Below are 16965 nucleotides of genomic sequence, written 5' to 3' on the forward strand. Positions count from 1 at the left end.
CAAAAGAGATTTTTAAATTCTTTAACAGTAGGATATTTGATAAGACAGCTGTAAATAGTATTTCCATCATTTATATTTCTATTCTAAGTATAACTATTTTATGAACACCAATCCACTCATCTCCTCAACCATGATACCTCCGTCACCTTTTGTAATATTTTAAAAGCTTCAAATATAAACCAATAATTCTAAATATAGCCATTACCACCTATGAATTCGCCTGGCTCACACTATGTGCCCGGAATTCCATTGCCAGGTTTCATTCAATCTCCATCAATGCTATTAAATCATCCAGGTGTTCCACGTAAACCAATATTATATCTTTAATATCTTATTACATTGATTTAGAATCGAATACATTGCCTCAATTGCCTTCCTTATCGGCAGATAATACTCCTTACTTTAAAATGGGATTTCAGTCATCAAGCCCAGGTTTTATGTTTATAATTAGAAATATCCTTATCGATACTTATTAAGATCAAATAGTTTTAGTAAAATATGTAAACATAATTGGAATACTATTAGCTATATTTGTATGAATTTTATGGTATTTTAATATATTAAGTGGTATTACCTAATTTTATTTCAAATATTTTTAAATTAAATATTTTAAAATTTGTTTAATCTTTATGAATATATTAACTAGAGATCTGCAAAGTTAGACCAGGCCTGAGCCTGACCCATATTTAAAATATTCGAACCGGACCTAATATTTTTAAAAAAAATCGGGCTGAGTTGGGTCGGACCTTGGAAATTTTTTTAAATATATCTAAATTTATCAATTTTATATTGAATTTTTTATGTAAAATAAAAAAATTTATTTGAAACGAAACACCATATAACATATGTCTTTTATTTTGAGTAATTATAAAAATTTATTTCTATATTTAAAAAAAAATTGGGGTTCGGGCTGGGCCGGCAAATCTTTTTATAAAAATATTGGGTTAAAAAAGTTTTGCCGGGCAGGGCTTGAAAAATTAGGCCCAATGCAGATCACTAATATAAACATCTTTTTTCTTGATTAAGCTTTGCCACCTTCACATGCAAATTTGATGATGCCACCACCTATGATGCTACCTCCTCCTTCTTTTATACCTAGTGGGATAATTCAAACACAATCATCTGAAAATAATGTATAATCTCTTTACTAAATTATATACCTTCATTAATCTATAAATCTATACATTTCTAATTTTGAGCAAAGTTAATGAATGCTTTAAGAAAATTTTCTTATATTCACCAAAATATTTATTTTCGGGTCATTTCATTAAGAATTTAAATAAAAAACAAACAATCATTGATATTCTTGAGCTTCTGTAATTCCTAATTTTCTCTTACCTAATATTGATAAAATTTAGACAATCGAGATAGTAGGATAAAAATATTCAATGATTTAAAGTATTTGGAAGAATTTCAGATGGTATCAATAAGATTATTTTAAAGATATCTAAAGGATTTAAGATTTTCAATTGGGGTTGTGCATGCTTGAAACTTAAAATGTCAAAAACAATCTTTTATAATCAGGTAGATAAAGGAAAGTCAAATACTGCCTGGACTAAACATAAAGCCCCAGATGGTCGGACATATTATTACAATCCCACCACCAAGGAATCTCGGTGGGACAAGCCTGTAGAATTAATGACACCTATTGAAGTAAATTATTAATTTAAACTAATTTTTTTTATTTCATTTTTTTTATCTCTCCATTTTTGCATGAAAATAATTATTTTAGCCATTTTATTTCATAATTACAGTGTATTCTTTTTTCTTCACCTATATAATTTCTTTATCAAATTAACAAACTTTAGAGACCAATATGATCAAATCTGATATTAATTTGATTTTAATAAAAACATGGTTATATCAATAAAATAAATATTGTTAATAAATCAAATGAGTAATTTCAATTTAAAAAAAAAAGAATAATTATATCATATTTAAAAAATTTTCTATTGATATAATATGAATGAGACAAGTGGATTTATGTTTATAAACAAAAATTGAATGAATAAAATTATTTGGGGATTAAATTTAATGATCACTAAGTTTTTGCTAATTAATTTGCCAACAATATAAACTAATTATTTGCAAAATTTTTAATAAAGATTTGATACCATTTAAATTTTATCCAAAATTTTTTATCAAATTTAGGTATAACTTATTTGGAGTAAATTAAAATAGATTTTATTTTAAAAAGAAAGGTTGAATATGAAATCAGACATTATTATGGTTAATATAAAATATACACATTTAACAACTTGTGTTATGCAAACAATGAATAAAGAATAGGAATATACTTGGAGTCGACAGCAGAACAATAATTCAATGATGAATTACAGTCGATAGCAGAACAATATCGTGTATCCCATTGTACCTAAGGTGATAAATTCGAATTATAGAAACAATTTACATGGCCCAAAAAATTAAGAATATTATTTCCATGAAGTTAGAGCCACTGTAATTAATCTGTAGAAGTCAGTGGATGATGAATCTTTCACCAATATTCGTGTGTTCCTGATCCCGGGAATGGGGACACATTAAATTGGCGTACAATCAAAAGGAGGCAAAGTTATGGGAAAAAATAAGAACATAAGCATGAAACCAAAGAATCGGCCTTAATAGCAACTATGCAGGACTAGTTTTTTTAGAATTACCATCATTTAAAGAAACATAACCTAGGGGAATGGAGAAAAGTAAACACAGCATTTAGATAACACTGAAACAGTACTGCTATCAAAATTGATTGATTTAGTGAAGAAGCAGCATTATTCCAATCCAACACTAAATTAGATTTGGCAATAGTTTGTTTAGTAGATGTATGGAGGAAGCTATTTTATTTTAATTTATAGTGTATTTAAATTATGCTAATTTTATTTATAATTAGTGTTACAAATAAATTATTTTTTATATAGTTTGTTTTGTTAATAATATCAACATTCTTATTTTGAATTAACATCACGTGGCTCAATGGAGAGGTTACATGGGGTATTTTTGTGAATAGTAGCATATAAATTGAACATTTGCGTTTTATCGTACTTAAAAAATAACATAAAGCATTGCTTGTTTAAATTGAGGTTGCCTTTTTATTAATATCTTCAATTCAAAATTTTAACAAAGGCCTCATTTATAGTAAACGCACTATTTTCAAGCTTTGCATTATTTAACATTTCGAAATAATAGTTAATTCCGCATGGCTATAATTTAATATATAACCCAAAAATTGGGAATTATTTTACGTAATATTTTAAAAATATCATATTATTTATCAAATTCGCTATTATTTATATAATCTTATCACATATTCTTTATATCGTAACAATTATTTCAATTTATTTTTTAAACTAATATCCAAAACATAGTTGTGTTCCTAAAATGGTACAATAGTTAAATTAAAAAATTTTTTTTACCTAAGGAATAAGAAATTCCTAGGTTCAAGTGTTTATTTTTAATGAGCTAAATTTTTTAAGAGAACAAACGTGATAGGTAGTGTAGTAAACGAAACGGCTCATTTTGAGCCGATTTTTAAAAATAGCTAACTCAATATTTTAATAGGTAAAATATTATGCAAGCCTTAAAATTTTGCTCATATGTGGAACAAAGGATTGAACATCTATTAACGAAATCTCGAGGCTTATACAATATTTTTTTGGCTAAAATATTGAGTTGGCCGTTTTTAAAAATTGCTTAAATCGAGCCGTTTAACAACACTAGTGACAGGTGCAAACAGTCCATTTGTGGAAATTGCTATAATAATAAATTATAATAATCTTTATCTAAAAATTATTTGTATATATTTTATCATCTTTTAGTATAAACAGGAAGAAATTTGCAAAATGATTTTTATATTTTATTTGGCTATCTAAATTTTAATGCAAGATGAACCCTAAAAGGCGTTTTATAATATAAAACAATATTATAAATTTACCAGATAAAAAATTTTGGCTAATAGACTAATATTGGAAACCCTTTTGGAGTACTTTTAAATTGAGTGTCAATTTTATTTACTCCATAAATGAAAAAGATAATTTTTTAAAAAAGATTTTATTTGCACTTGATAAAAAGCTTTGGATAGTACAACTCTTTTACAAAACTTTGGGAAGTAATTTTTAAAAATGGAGAACATTTTTTGGTTATACAGTATTTGTTAATCAGGCTATCTTTATTATAAGTATTATTTAATCAGAGGACATATCGAATTATTTTCAAAATTTCGCTTAATGATAAATGTCTATTTAAACGAGATTCTTTAGAATATTTAATAATAATATAATGATTTCATCTTCATCCCATAACTCAATTTTGGTCAAAAGATTAGAGGCTAATTAGTAAAACAAACCGTAAATATTTTTATTTATAGGCAGCCCTTACCAAATGTCCCTGGAAAGAATACAAATCAGACGCCGGAAAGATATATTACCACAATAGCGAAACAAAAGAATCCACATGGAAAATTCCGAAGATCCTTGAGGATCTGAAGGGAGCTATGCAAAACGAAAGAATTGGGTCGCATGACACTTTATCTGTTGTTACTAACGAGGCTAGCACTGAAGGAGCTAAGAAATCCTCTGATTCTTCTAACATGTAAATTTTATTATTTTTTAAAATGATGATTAGATAAATCATAACTTTGGGAATTTCGCGCTGAAGTATTGCAAATTACATTATCGATTTCTATAAAATCTTTGCGATGTATAAATTTTTATTTAATTATTCCTTTAAATAAATAAAACTCATAATTCCAGATTTACTAAAAAAAAGTTCAAATTCTTAAAATTTCATAAGTATAATGTTTATACTAATAACAAATGAGGTATAAATATCGTGAGTGTTATTATTTCTTTAAATGTGCAAATAGAAAGCTCTTTTCTTTTTATAGTTAACTCAAATTCTAATGACTTTCATTTTGACATATATCTGTATTGTTGAATGGCTCGATTTAAGCCCATTTTTACATATGGTTAACTCAATATTTTAGCCAGAAAAGATTGTCTAAACCTCGAGATTTGACCAATAGATGTCCAAACATTTCATATAAGGGAAATCTTCAGGCTTGCGTAATATTTTATGGATATAATATTGAGTTCGCCGTTTTTAAAAATCGTTCAAATCGAGCCGTTTAACAACGCTACATTCAGGGTTGTTAAAACGACCCTATTAAGATTTTAGTAAAAATAATATTATGTTAGCCTCGAGATTTAGTAAATAGAAGTCCAACCCTTTCTGCCATCCGTGGGCATAATCTACATATTATTTTGGCTAAAATCTCAATCAGGTCGTTTTTTAAAATTTACCCGAATCTTGTTTTTGACAACCCTAACTACATCTATTACCGAATTTTATTTTTATATTTATTTCTCATTAACGGAAAATTTATATATATTTAACTCTTATATGGTGAGGTTGAAAGAAATAACACGAGTGGTTGGGCGGGACATTGCTCATCCTCATTTAAAATATCATTCAAATTGTTATTAATTGATATTTTTTTATTAAATTAACTTTTAATTAATTATTAATATAAAAATTTTGATGATTGATTACTAAAAAATTTTTAATAATAATTTATAAAAAGAGTGTCGTAAATAAAGTAAAATTATCTTAAATACTATACATAATTTTTCTATATGATATTTTTTTAAATATTATAGTTTAAATGTGTGTATTTAACTCCAAAAACGTTATATCTTTAAAGTTTTTCAATAAAAATGCATGATAATTTGCAGAAGAAAAGGCTACTGAAAAATATCTGGCCATTATATTGACAGGTTTTTTGTAGTAACAATTTTAAATTCTCTGGGGTGTGCTCTACAAGAGTTTACTACATAAAGGTTGCATTTATTTCTATTTATTACTTATTTTTTATATAGAACCTATAATCTCAATGTCGCAAATTTGGAAGAGGCGAAAGAGTTGTTCAAACAAATGTTAAGGGATAAAGTGAGATACCAATAATAGATATTTTTAAGACATACTATCAAAAAAAAATTATCGGTGTGGCCTATTATTTTTTCCATGAAGAAAGGAACAATATTGAGTTTTTTAGTAATTTATTTTTAAAATTCCTCTCGGAACTACTTAGTCCTATCAACTTACTTATATTATATTAATGTGAAGGGATAAACAACGTAAAATTTTGATAATAGAATGTAAAAAGAAGGGTATAATTTAAGGTTTCAACGGCAACCTATTTATTACCGTATTATTTTCAAAATTCATTCAGTAATAACTCCAAAGCATTACTCCGATTCTTCAAAACTCCCTTTTTTACATCATTTATAATATTTATTCTTTGAATTTAATCCAAAATTATAACACTATAATCACAGTTTAGAACCAGAACCTAGAATATTCGGAATCACGCCAAATTTAAGAACCGGAACTAGAACCTACTTTTCAAAAACTTTTAGGCTAAAGCACCACTTTAAAAAACATTTACAACCGGAAATCAGAACCCCCCCCCCCATGTTTAATTTAGTATTCCAATTCTGACAATAATAAGTAATGCCCTATATTATATAAACTTAAACTTGCAAGAATATACCTACTAATCTAACCTGGGATCAAGCTATGAAAATTATAGTCAGCGATCCTCGTTACACTGTGCTCAAACAAATGAATGAGAAGAAGCAAGTTTTTAATGCTTACAAGACCCAAAGGGGAAAGGAAGAAAAGGTAATTGTTTGCCTATTTCTTTTTCTGAAAATTATTTATTTATTTTGCACTTTTGTATAAATTTTTGATATATAACCACCTTTTTATATAAATATTTCAGGACGAAAAAAGATTGAAAATTAAGAAAGCTAAAGAAGATTTGCAAATTTATCTGGAGAATCACGAGAAAATGAGTTCTACCATTAAATACAAGTAATTCTTCATATAAAATTAGATTTATAAACCTTTTTTTATATGATATTCGTCCTTGTTTCATTTTAATTTTATGCGGAAAGAGATTTGAAAGAAAGAAACATTACATATTGACATTTTTGGATTAATAAATTTAGTGATTTCTTACTTCATTTGTTTGAATGTATTGATCTGGAGCATTTTTTTATTAAGAAATGGAAAGGTATTGATTTTTGTATCCTATTATAAGATTATAACCCCCACGCCCCCGCCTCATCATAACCAGATGCCCAAAGATGAAATAATATTATTAAATCAAATTATTACTACGATTACTCTATAAATGTATTGTTTTTTAGGAGAGCCGAATTTTTGTTTGGACAAGAAGAAATATGGAGCTGCGTAGAAGAGAGAGACAGGAAGGAAATATATGAGGATGTTATTTATAATGTGACCAAGAAGGAGAAAGTAATGTACATGTTATATAAATTGACATTAATGGGAATAAAAATTTAAATTCGTCCTTTTTTTTCTCCTATTTTTTCTTTTCACACTTTACACTTTTTTATTCCTGTTCATTATTTTTTGGAAGAGTCACCATATTTTATGACACTGATATTCCAATCCAAAAACTTATTTTAATTGAAATATAATTGATGAAAACGAGATTGAAATGGAGTCGAAAGCTTCTATCTTTTCGGAGACTACAATATGCTGTTTTCATTTCTATAAATTTATATGAAAACGATAGTGTAATTTTTTTAAAATGGGTAGAATAAAATTCTTACTGATTTTGAAATGAAATATTGACTTTTCTTTTCTTATTGAACCAAATTTTTATAAAAATTTATCTACAATTTTAAATATTATTCTATTTTTTCCCCGAGTTTTATATTATTCGATCACACCCTTCGTGATAAATTTAATAAGTCAAATTAAGTATTGATTGAAATCCTAAATAAACTATTTAAATATTATTTATTAATGAGGATAAAAAAACAAATTTATATTATTAAAGAATCTCCCACACTGATTTTTTTTAAAGTTATCTATGGTGCTTTGCTTAAACTAGAAATTTAGGTATTTCTGAAACGAAATCTTAGATATATATTAATTATAATTGTTTATTTATAATATATAGTATTTTTGTTTATTTATTAGTAATTACTATATAAACAATAAATTTATAATTTTATTAAATAAATAGATAAATTATCAATAAAAATACTTTTTAAACTTTTACATTGATGTATATAACTAAATAAATAAACCAAAAATGATAGATTAATTGAAATTTAATTGTAGGATAGGATTTTAAATGATATTTATGGTATGGTAATAACATAAATGGTATTCTATAAAAAATAGACGGGCAATTGAAAATATTAAATATGTATATAACGAACACATAAAGTTATTGATAATTGGCAAATATCAATCAGAGCAGCTTCATAAAAAGGATATCGGGTATAGCTGGTGATGTAGGTATAAGGTAAATATAAGGGAAAATGATCTATTTCCCCTGGGAATATTTTCCATTTAGTTTAATATATGGCAATTTCTTTTTATTTTTCTTGCCGTTTTTTATTTGTTATCATTTTTATCTTTAGCCATATTTAAAATAACTTATTCCTAATTGAATAACATCTGGTTGTCTCTCATTATCAACTTATTACTTACCAACTTACTGCTTCTATATTATTTTCTCTGTTATATAACTTGTAAAATAATGTATTTATCGGTTTTTGCAATCTCCTTCCCTATAAGTTGTCCATAATAAAAAATATGAGATGATACTTTTAGCCATTACAATTTGGAATGAGTGAATACCCTTTTACTTATAATTCTGAGGTATATGTTTGTAGATTATATATTTTTTAAATCATATTATAATTATCTTCCTCTGACATGTGCATAATGTAAGTCTCTGATGTACCAGAAATATTTACAGAAATAAAACATAATTTACAACTTTACTTAAATACAATACCCAATATAACTAAAGCTTATATTAAACAAAGGAAAAAATTTTGACTAACTTTTAATTTCACAGCAAATCTTTTGGACCCACGCCTTGTCTACCCATGAACTTCCAACTGCTTTTACCAAGCTAAATAGATGAAGCAATCGTTTAAAATTTAGACATCGTAATGGCAAATCTAGCTAAATATTGGTGAAAAGAAGGTTTTTGCAAACGTCCTGGGTTTTGAAATATTTCGCCATTAATCTGGTGGATAGGGATTTGTACATATCAAACACTGTATATTAGCAGCCAAAATATTCTCAATCTCTCCATCTAGTTCAACCTCAGAAAGAATATGATCTGCTTTTGGAAAAACAACGAAAAGAAATTGACTACAACTAGAAAGAGTGTGAAAATCTGGTTCAATCAATTATGATCAACAATTACATGATTAGATTCTAACATAATCCAATAAAATTGAAAAATGAGATTAATCTTCTAAATATGTTTCAGATTCTGGGGAATCATTTTATCTTATATTACTCATAATCATAAAAATTCATTTCAATTTGAACTTATGTTTATATTAATTGTGGTATACATATATGAATAAAATATTTTAAGTGCTTAACTTTTTATTTTTATTTTTATTTCCTGTGAATTTCTGCAAGACTTAATTTTCCGGGGAATTTCACATTACTAGATATAGCCATACAAATTAATTTTTTTCTCCCTGAAACCAGCCCGGCTCGAAATTCTTATTATATTTAATTCTGCCTGAATTTTTTATATTTATTTTGGCCCAGCAATGAAGTAAAAATTGTCAATTGCCGATGTTCTAATATTATTTTGTTCAAGAAGACCTCATTTTCTATATTATTATTCGGGCTCGACCCTTTGCCTGTTTGTGGAGCTCTAGTATAGCTTAAGTTAGGCGATCAATGTAAATGACACATATCTATCTTATTTAACTCTACGTGAAAATGAGCAGATCAGCCTATTGCTAATGGTACATAATTCAAAATCTCTTTCGAAAAATCAGCATGGGGGATTTTAATATTATTAATTATTTTATGATTGAAAAGATTGACGATTTCTCTTGATTTTTATAATATCGCAAGGATACATTATTTATATAATTAGAATAGATTATGAACGATATTATCTCACTATTCTATAAACTTTTAAATATAATTACAAATTTTTTGGATATAATATATTTTACATTCACGAATTCTAAAATTTTATATTGTTTAATTTTTAAAAATAATATTTTTGTTTAGGAAGAAAATAAACTTCTTCGGAAAAGAAATATTAAGGCCCTTAAAAATATTCTAGAAAATATGGCGGATTTAGATGACGTCACCACTTGGGCCCAGTGCCAACAGATGCTTATGAATCACACCGGTTTCCAGAAAGATTTAGAACTTCAACGTATGTTATTTACCTTTTTCTTTTTTTCAATTAGCTATTTGTCTCTCGCTAATGCTCTGTTTACACTTTATAGTAATTTTATTTTTTAAACTTTACCAATGTAAAAAATTACGAATTGGCTTTGAAAGCAAGATTTGTCAATTTTGGATTAATACAATAATAGCACTTTATTTAAAATCGACGATATTATTATTTTTATAAAAAGAAATTTTGAAAAATTATAAAATATTAAAATACTTTATTTTAATTTACATTATAGAAATGGATAAAGAAGATGCTCTTTTATGCTTTCAAGAACACATTAGACAGCTGGAGAAGGAATGGGAGGAAGAAAAGGAACTGGAGAAAAAAGCTACCAAGAGATTGCATCGGAAGAAACGAGAAGCAATGATTGTAAACTAATATGATCAGAACTATATCTTTATTACCTTGCCTTTTTTTTGACTTTAATTCCGATTAATTAACTTATAGAGTAGAAGTATAGTATATGATGGCATATGAGAATCATTCTGTTTCATATAATCGGAGAATAGTTTACCTTTCTAATATTCTTGCATTTCGGTCGATTTATAATATTTGTCGACACATAAAAATTTCAGCGATAGGATTACAGTTGCATTAATGATAGCCTACTTATCTTTAATAACTTGATTATTGTAATCTAAAATACATTTTTACGAGGAATTTATTTTATTTATTCTTAAATTTTGGCGAGGGGTGGGGGATTTTATATTTGGCGGACTGGTAAACCTTTTTAAAACAACCGGCAGGTGAATAATTTTAAAAATTTTATGAGTGAAATAAGCAGTCCTGGTTTCCATTTATTAAATTAATTTTTAATACCAGAATATTACATATTTAATAAGTTTAAGTAAAAATATTTTTAATATAAAATGAGGAGCCAACAAACCAACCAATCAAATATTGTTAAACATGGAAAGGGTGAAACAAAAAAATTGTTATATAAATGAGCCAGCAGGTTTAAAAAATAGGGCGGAAGAGTTAAAAATGAGCAGCAGGCTTATAATAAGAAGAACATTAAATTTGCTAAATTTATTATTGATAAATTCGCTAAATTATTACTTTCCTGGTTATAACTAAGTTTACCAAGCAAGAATTGGGTAAAAACTAAGCAAAACTCAGGAAGGTTGACAGATTATTGGGGAATAATTTTATAACATCAGAATAATTGCAAACAGGACACAATAAAAAAATGATACCTTTTATTGAATATTGAAATTATGTATGTGGACTGTAAAACAAATAAATAAATGAAAAAAGTTATAATATTAAGTCAATATTTCTTTATGTTATCCAAACTCGTCCAGGACCCGAACTCTTTTTTAAAATTTTCTGAAATCAGACCTTTTTTTGTAAAAGGGTTCACATCCCTGTTAACAAACACGCTGCATTTTGACTCTAAATAATTTATAATTAATAAGTATTAATGCCTACATTTTCTTGCCCTATAAATGTTTGGATTTGGGTAGTGTTTTCTTAATTGTTAAAATTCGCAATAATAAAATACCGATATTTTTTTAGTGAATCATTTTATTTTTGCGACTTTTTATTTTCAGGTTTTGATGGACGAATTGCATGAAAAGGGAAAATTGAATTCTATGTCTCAGTGGGTCGATCTTTATCCCATTATTAGCGCTGATCCTAGATATTCTGAAATGCTATTGCAACCTGGTACAATAATTTTAATATTTTACTCTTATATCCATACAGCGCCAGCTTGACATTTAAGTGCTTTATTTGGCATTTTCAGTTTTTGTTGCATAGCAATAAAATCATTATTTTATGTTCTATTATTGAGTTTAAGAATCATTTAATATACATTATTTAATATAATTTTTTTAAATGGATTTAGTTATAAATGTCTTATTTGGGATTTCGCTTAAAAGTTCACCATGTTTTTTCTTCGAATAAACGCGTTTATTTACATTAGATTTTTAAAATTTAATATTCGCCCTGCGCTTATTAAATGATTTGGAATTGAAATATTTTTCGAATGCAATATTGAAATTTTTCTTATCGAGAACAAAATTTATCGCCCAACGACATTGAAATAATGTCCTCCTTTTAGTGGAAATATTCATTAAATACGAGTTAGACACTACTGTCTTTAGTATTTATATGCACTTATATTAATCATAATGGTGCATATAAATGTTTAAAAAACACCTATTTTTTGCTATAATTAGAAAACGTTAATCTCGCACTGCTATTCTGCTAACAAAAAATTTAAAAATATACATAAATTACTTAATTCCTATATAAAACAGGTTCAACTCCATTAGACCTATTTAAGTTTTACGTAGAAGACCTGAAAGCTCGATTTTTTGAGGAGAAAAAGCTTATCAAGGATATATTGAAGGTAATTTTTATGCTAAGGAAAGAAATAAAAAATCTTTATCGTAATGTATAAAAATTAAAATAAAATTTAACGCATTATAACATTATTTTATGCAAGGACCACAAATTCACAATGGAACCGGAAACTACATACGACCAATTTTGCGCCATATTACTCCAGGACGAAAGACACATCACGCTCGACATTGGAAATATTAAACTAGCATATGATAATGTTAATATAAAAATGAATATTCTAATAATAATATACATTTTTAATTTTAAAATAACAAAGAGCTATCATTAATTTCATAAAAATATATTAATGAATATATACAATCCTATCATTTTTTATTAAAAAATGAATATTTTCTTAACTTTTATTAATTTAGAGAATTCGAAAATTTATTTTAAATCATATTCTTTTTGAAAAATCTATAGATGGCGGCAAAAGCTCGTACACGTAAACGTGAAAGTGCTAAAATGGAGAGCAGGTTGGCAAAGCGAGCCGAGGGCGCTTTCTTGACTGCCATGAGCCACATTGCATCAGATGATGCCGACGTTGAGCTTGAACTGGAAGAAGCCGCGTTGGATGTAAGTGAACCTGAAACGGTATGGCGTACACGCATCAGACCTCTCCTCTTGGAAAATCAAAAGGCCGCTCTGGAGGGTGTACCCCTCGAATCCGAACGCTATCGTCTATTCCTCCGATACCTCCATGAGACCCGGGTTAACTATTTATTATCCCCTTGTTTATTTCTCTCTTTTTAACTTTAAAACAATGGAACAAATAATCTTAAAAGATCATGCTGTAAGATCTTTTTAAGTTTTTTTTTCGAATAGAGTGGGCTGAAGTCCACGTTCTCAAATAAGAATTCCCTCTCTCCTATAGAAATTGGTCGTGTTTTAAAAAATTAATATAATTTTGGTATAAATTAATTTTTTTTTAAAAAATCTTACGAATAAATGAAAACATTGTAATTGTATTATTTTATAATTATATATATCTCGTGATATCATTATTTATCATAAAGGATACTTGCGGACACCGTCATTCCTCCAAAAAAAATCGCAAGAAATCTTCTAAACATCACAAAAAAGATAAGGTAGACTCTTCCCCCAACGTTCCATCAAACGAATCGGTATGTCAAATGTCATATACTTATTTTTATATTTATTTACTATTTTAAGGCATGATTGGGTTAAGGGTGAGATTAAAATTATATAATTTAGGAATGTTATCCTTCAACTAATTTTTTTATAATAAATTCTTGGGCAAATATAAATCGAATTATATGTCCAAAATTTTTAATTATAGGATAACAATTTGTGATAAGTATTTATAAATTTGTAAGAATATAATTAATCAAGTTACTATCGTAATATTATTTTTCTGTTAAAATTATTGTTTAATTTATATAATTTTATTAAAAATCAGTTGAGCGTTTTCTAGGTAACAAAATAAGAATCAGCTTACGTATAGGGGGAGGGGGGCAAATCGGTTTGAGTAATCTTGAGGATTTTTATAATTTTTTTAAAAACGGTTGTCACAGCAAGCATATTTAGATATTCCAATTTTTTGGATTATAGGTAAAAAGAAAGATTCTGTATAAATGAGAGGAATGGGTTATTAATAAAATTGAAATACGCCTAAATTTTTCCAACTTTTTTGAGCTATAAGAAAAATGAAGAGCATGATTTGGATATAGATGATAGTAGGGTTACTAGGAAACACTATAATACACATATCAAAATGACTTATAATTAATACTATCTAGTGCGTTTCAATTTTAAATAAAATATTATTTATATTTTAGTCTGAACAAGATAGCAGCTCTTCTCCACTGCAAACCGGAGTAACTGAACCTGTTATCACTGAACTGGGGTCAGATGAAACATCCCCGCTTAAAATAGAAGCCAAACCTAGTATATATTTTTTTAATTTTATAATTGGAACATATTATCGCTCTTAGAATTGTAGTGAACTAGGCCCTAACTACTGAATTGGGCCATTATCCTTAAAATGATATCTTGTCCCTAAACGGAGTCATTTACAACAATTTATTTAACAAAATTATATAATATGCTAAATATTATGACTATCTAAAAACAAGTTGAATAGTACATTATCAATTCGTTCGAATAAGATTAAACAATTATTCTAATCCAATAATTGGTTTTTAAATATCAATAAAAATAAGTTTTGAACTATTTGTATAAATTTTTCACACCTTTTCTGAATTTTATCGCAAATTATTTTTAACTCTAAATTAATTTCAACGTATAACAATAAATAATATCACACTATTCATATTTTTTATTAAATTTTTTGTGATAAATTTTAAAAAAAAACAACTTAGCATTTCTTAAAAATAATTTATACAAAATACCGAGTATATTTATACATTTTTTAGATAAATGTATTAACTAATTAATTAAAATTTGAATAAATATGCAAGTAAAAAAGTTAACTGAAAAAAGGTCAATAAAATCATTTGAATATATCGATTACGAATTATCTTATGCAAAATGTTCCTTCTTCACCAATGAAAATTTATGGTTATAGCATTATATTTGTAGAAAGAATGATTATTTTTATGTGTAAATTGTTATACTTAGGGATTAATTATAAAGGAAATTTTATGTTTTATTATGAATCTTAACACATGCTTATAAAATTGTTATTTATACATTGAAAGAATTGTTTGATAAAGTTTATTTGTCTTTGCATACCCTTTTTTAAACATTTTTATAGTCAGTTATAGTTTTTTCAGATATTTTATTTCATAACAATTTTTTCACTTTCAAAAAAAGATTAATAACAATATTTGCATTTCTTTTCGTTTATATTTTGTTTAGTTGCGCGTTCTCTGCCTCTTTTAATATCAGCTATTTCTTATTTTCCAGCATTTTTTAAACCAAATATTTTTTCGGAATTCCCTAATATTTGTTGAAAATATTCTTGTTACCCGTCGCAAAAACAGATTTGGATCAATTTTAATTTACTGTAAAAAAATATTTTTTTAGATGTCGTGTTTATAAAGAAGAACAAGAAAGGTCGTTACAGAGGTCTTGACAATCAAAATCAACCTATGGATGATAACAAATGCCAAGCAAATGAACGTGGAGATAAAAATTTTGTAACAATATATTCACAAATTAGATATATTTTGTTACCCTTTCCTGCTTTTGCATTTTTTTATTCTCCTTATCTTTCTTAAATTAATGCCTAACTTATATCGCCTTTGACTTTTTATTTAATACTTACCCAGAATAGAGAATCTTTAGAAGAGGGCGAAATGATGGATGAAGAAAGTCCTCACAGTTTAGAGATTCTAACCATCAAAAATTTAGGCAATCAGGTTATGATTTATTCCAAATAAATATTTTTTCGCATTTTTAAGTTATTCTGAGATAACAAACAATTAGGAAAAGTATTCTAATTTTTAAATAATACATACTCCAAATAAGATATATTGAAAATGTTAGATTTCTAACCCACTGATGTCTACTCTCTTTTTTTTTACAGAATAAGAAATAATTGTGAAAAATTTGAAATAATATATTTTAATAAGTCAAATAATGGAGAAAATGTCATAGAAGCACGAGATTCCCAATCGCCTCCCAACTTTATTCGCAATGCAAAACAAAGCTCTAAGGATAAAGTTAATATTGTATTTGTTTTTTTAATATAAGGCATTTCCTTTGAATAAAATAATAATTTTTTTAAATTCTAACACCAAAACATTAAAAACGTTCGAAAATTTTTAATGAAAATAAATAAGGTATTTTAAATAAATTAAATGCATGTATAAAATACTAAAAAATTTAGCATACAATTTCGTTAAATTTTGAGCTTTCGAATTTTTTAAAATGATTTTGGACACATCCAATAAGAGGTTTTATCTTAATAATCGCTAACCTTATTTTATCAAAAATTTAAATTGCATTTAACTGATTCCTTTTTTAAATTATTTAGTACCGATAATTTTAATATATTTGAATGTTTTTTGTTATAAACTTAAAGGTTACTCCAGTAGAAAATTTCAATTCTGACGGGGAATTAAGCTCAGGTGATTCCTAGCTTCCTTTTTTCGTAAAATAATGACCATTTTTTTATATAAATATTTTTTAAATATTCTATCTTAATTTGGCAATAATATATACAATATATATATAATAAATGTAAATACGAGTATATTTAACAATACTGCTCTCGCTATTTTTTTAAATTAGAAATAATCATTTTTGAAAGTATATTTCTAGTGATAATAACAATACTGCTCTAGCTATTTTTTTAAATTAGAAATAATCATTTTTGAGAGTATATTTCTAGTGATAAATCATCTTTCATTAGTAATTTACAA

At 26.4% G+C, this 16965-nt stretch overlaps 1 protein-coding gene across 1 annotated transcript; it reads left to right on the forward strand.

Annotated features, from left to right (window-relative positions):
* Positions 1-74: 74 nt before the first annotated feature.
* Positions 75-16788, forward strand: LOC135927660 (pre-mRNA-processing factor 40 homolog B-like). Its single transcript, XM_065463803.1, has 22 exons — positions 75-151; positions 199-304; positions 349-432; positions 1027-1133; positions 1525-1653; positions 4358-4581; positions 5868-5937; positions 6535-6672; positions 6773-6864; positions 7203-7311; positions 10090-10240; positions 10500-10633; positions 11818-11932; positions 12529-12620; positions 12717-12833; positions 13040-13327; positions 13633-13740; positions 14416-14524; positions 15626-15738; positions 15871-15960; positions 16174-16263; positions 16626-16788. Exons 1-22 carry the CDS (start codon positions 101-103, stop codon positions 16680-16682), a joined length of 2574 nt encoding a protein of 857 aa, XP_065319875.1. The 5' UTR covers positions 75-100; the 3' UTR covers positions 16683-16788.
* The last annotated feature ends 177 nt before the right edge of the window (positions 16789-16965 follow it).

This window comes from Gordionus sp. m RMFG-2023, chromosome 3, assembly GCF_954871325.1.
Source record: "Gordionus sp. m RMFG-2023 chromosome 3, tfGorSpeb1-WG-v2, whole genome shotgun sequence".
Taxonomy (NCBI): domain Eukaryota; kingdom Metazoa; phylum Nematomorpha; class Gordioida; order Chordodea; family Parachordodidae; genus Gordionus; species Gordionus sp. m RMFG-2023.

Coding starts and splice junctions, on each gene's coding strand:
- LOC135927660 (XM_065463803.1), top strand. CDS start 101: ATGAACACCAATCCACTCATCTCCTCAACCATGATACCTCCGTCACCT. Junction 433..1,026: donor ATTTCAGTCATCAAGCCCAG/GTTTTATGTTTA, acceptor TTCTTGATTAAG/CTTTGCCACCTTCACATGCA. Junction 10,634..11,817: donor AGAAACGAGAAGCAATGATT/GTAAACTAATAT, acceptor TTTTATTTTCAG/GTTTTGATGGACGAATTGCA.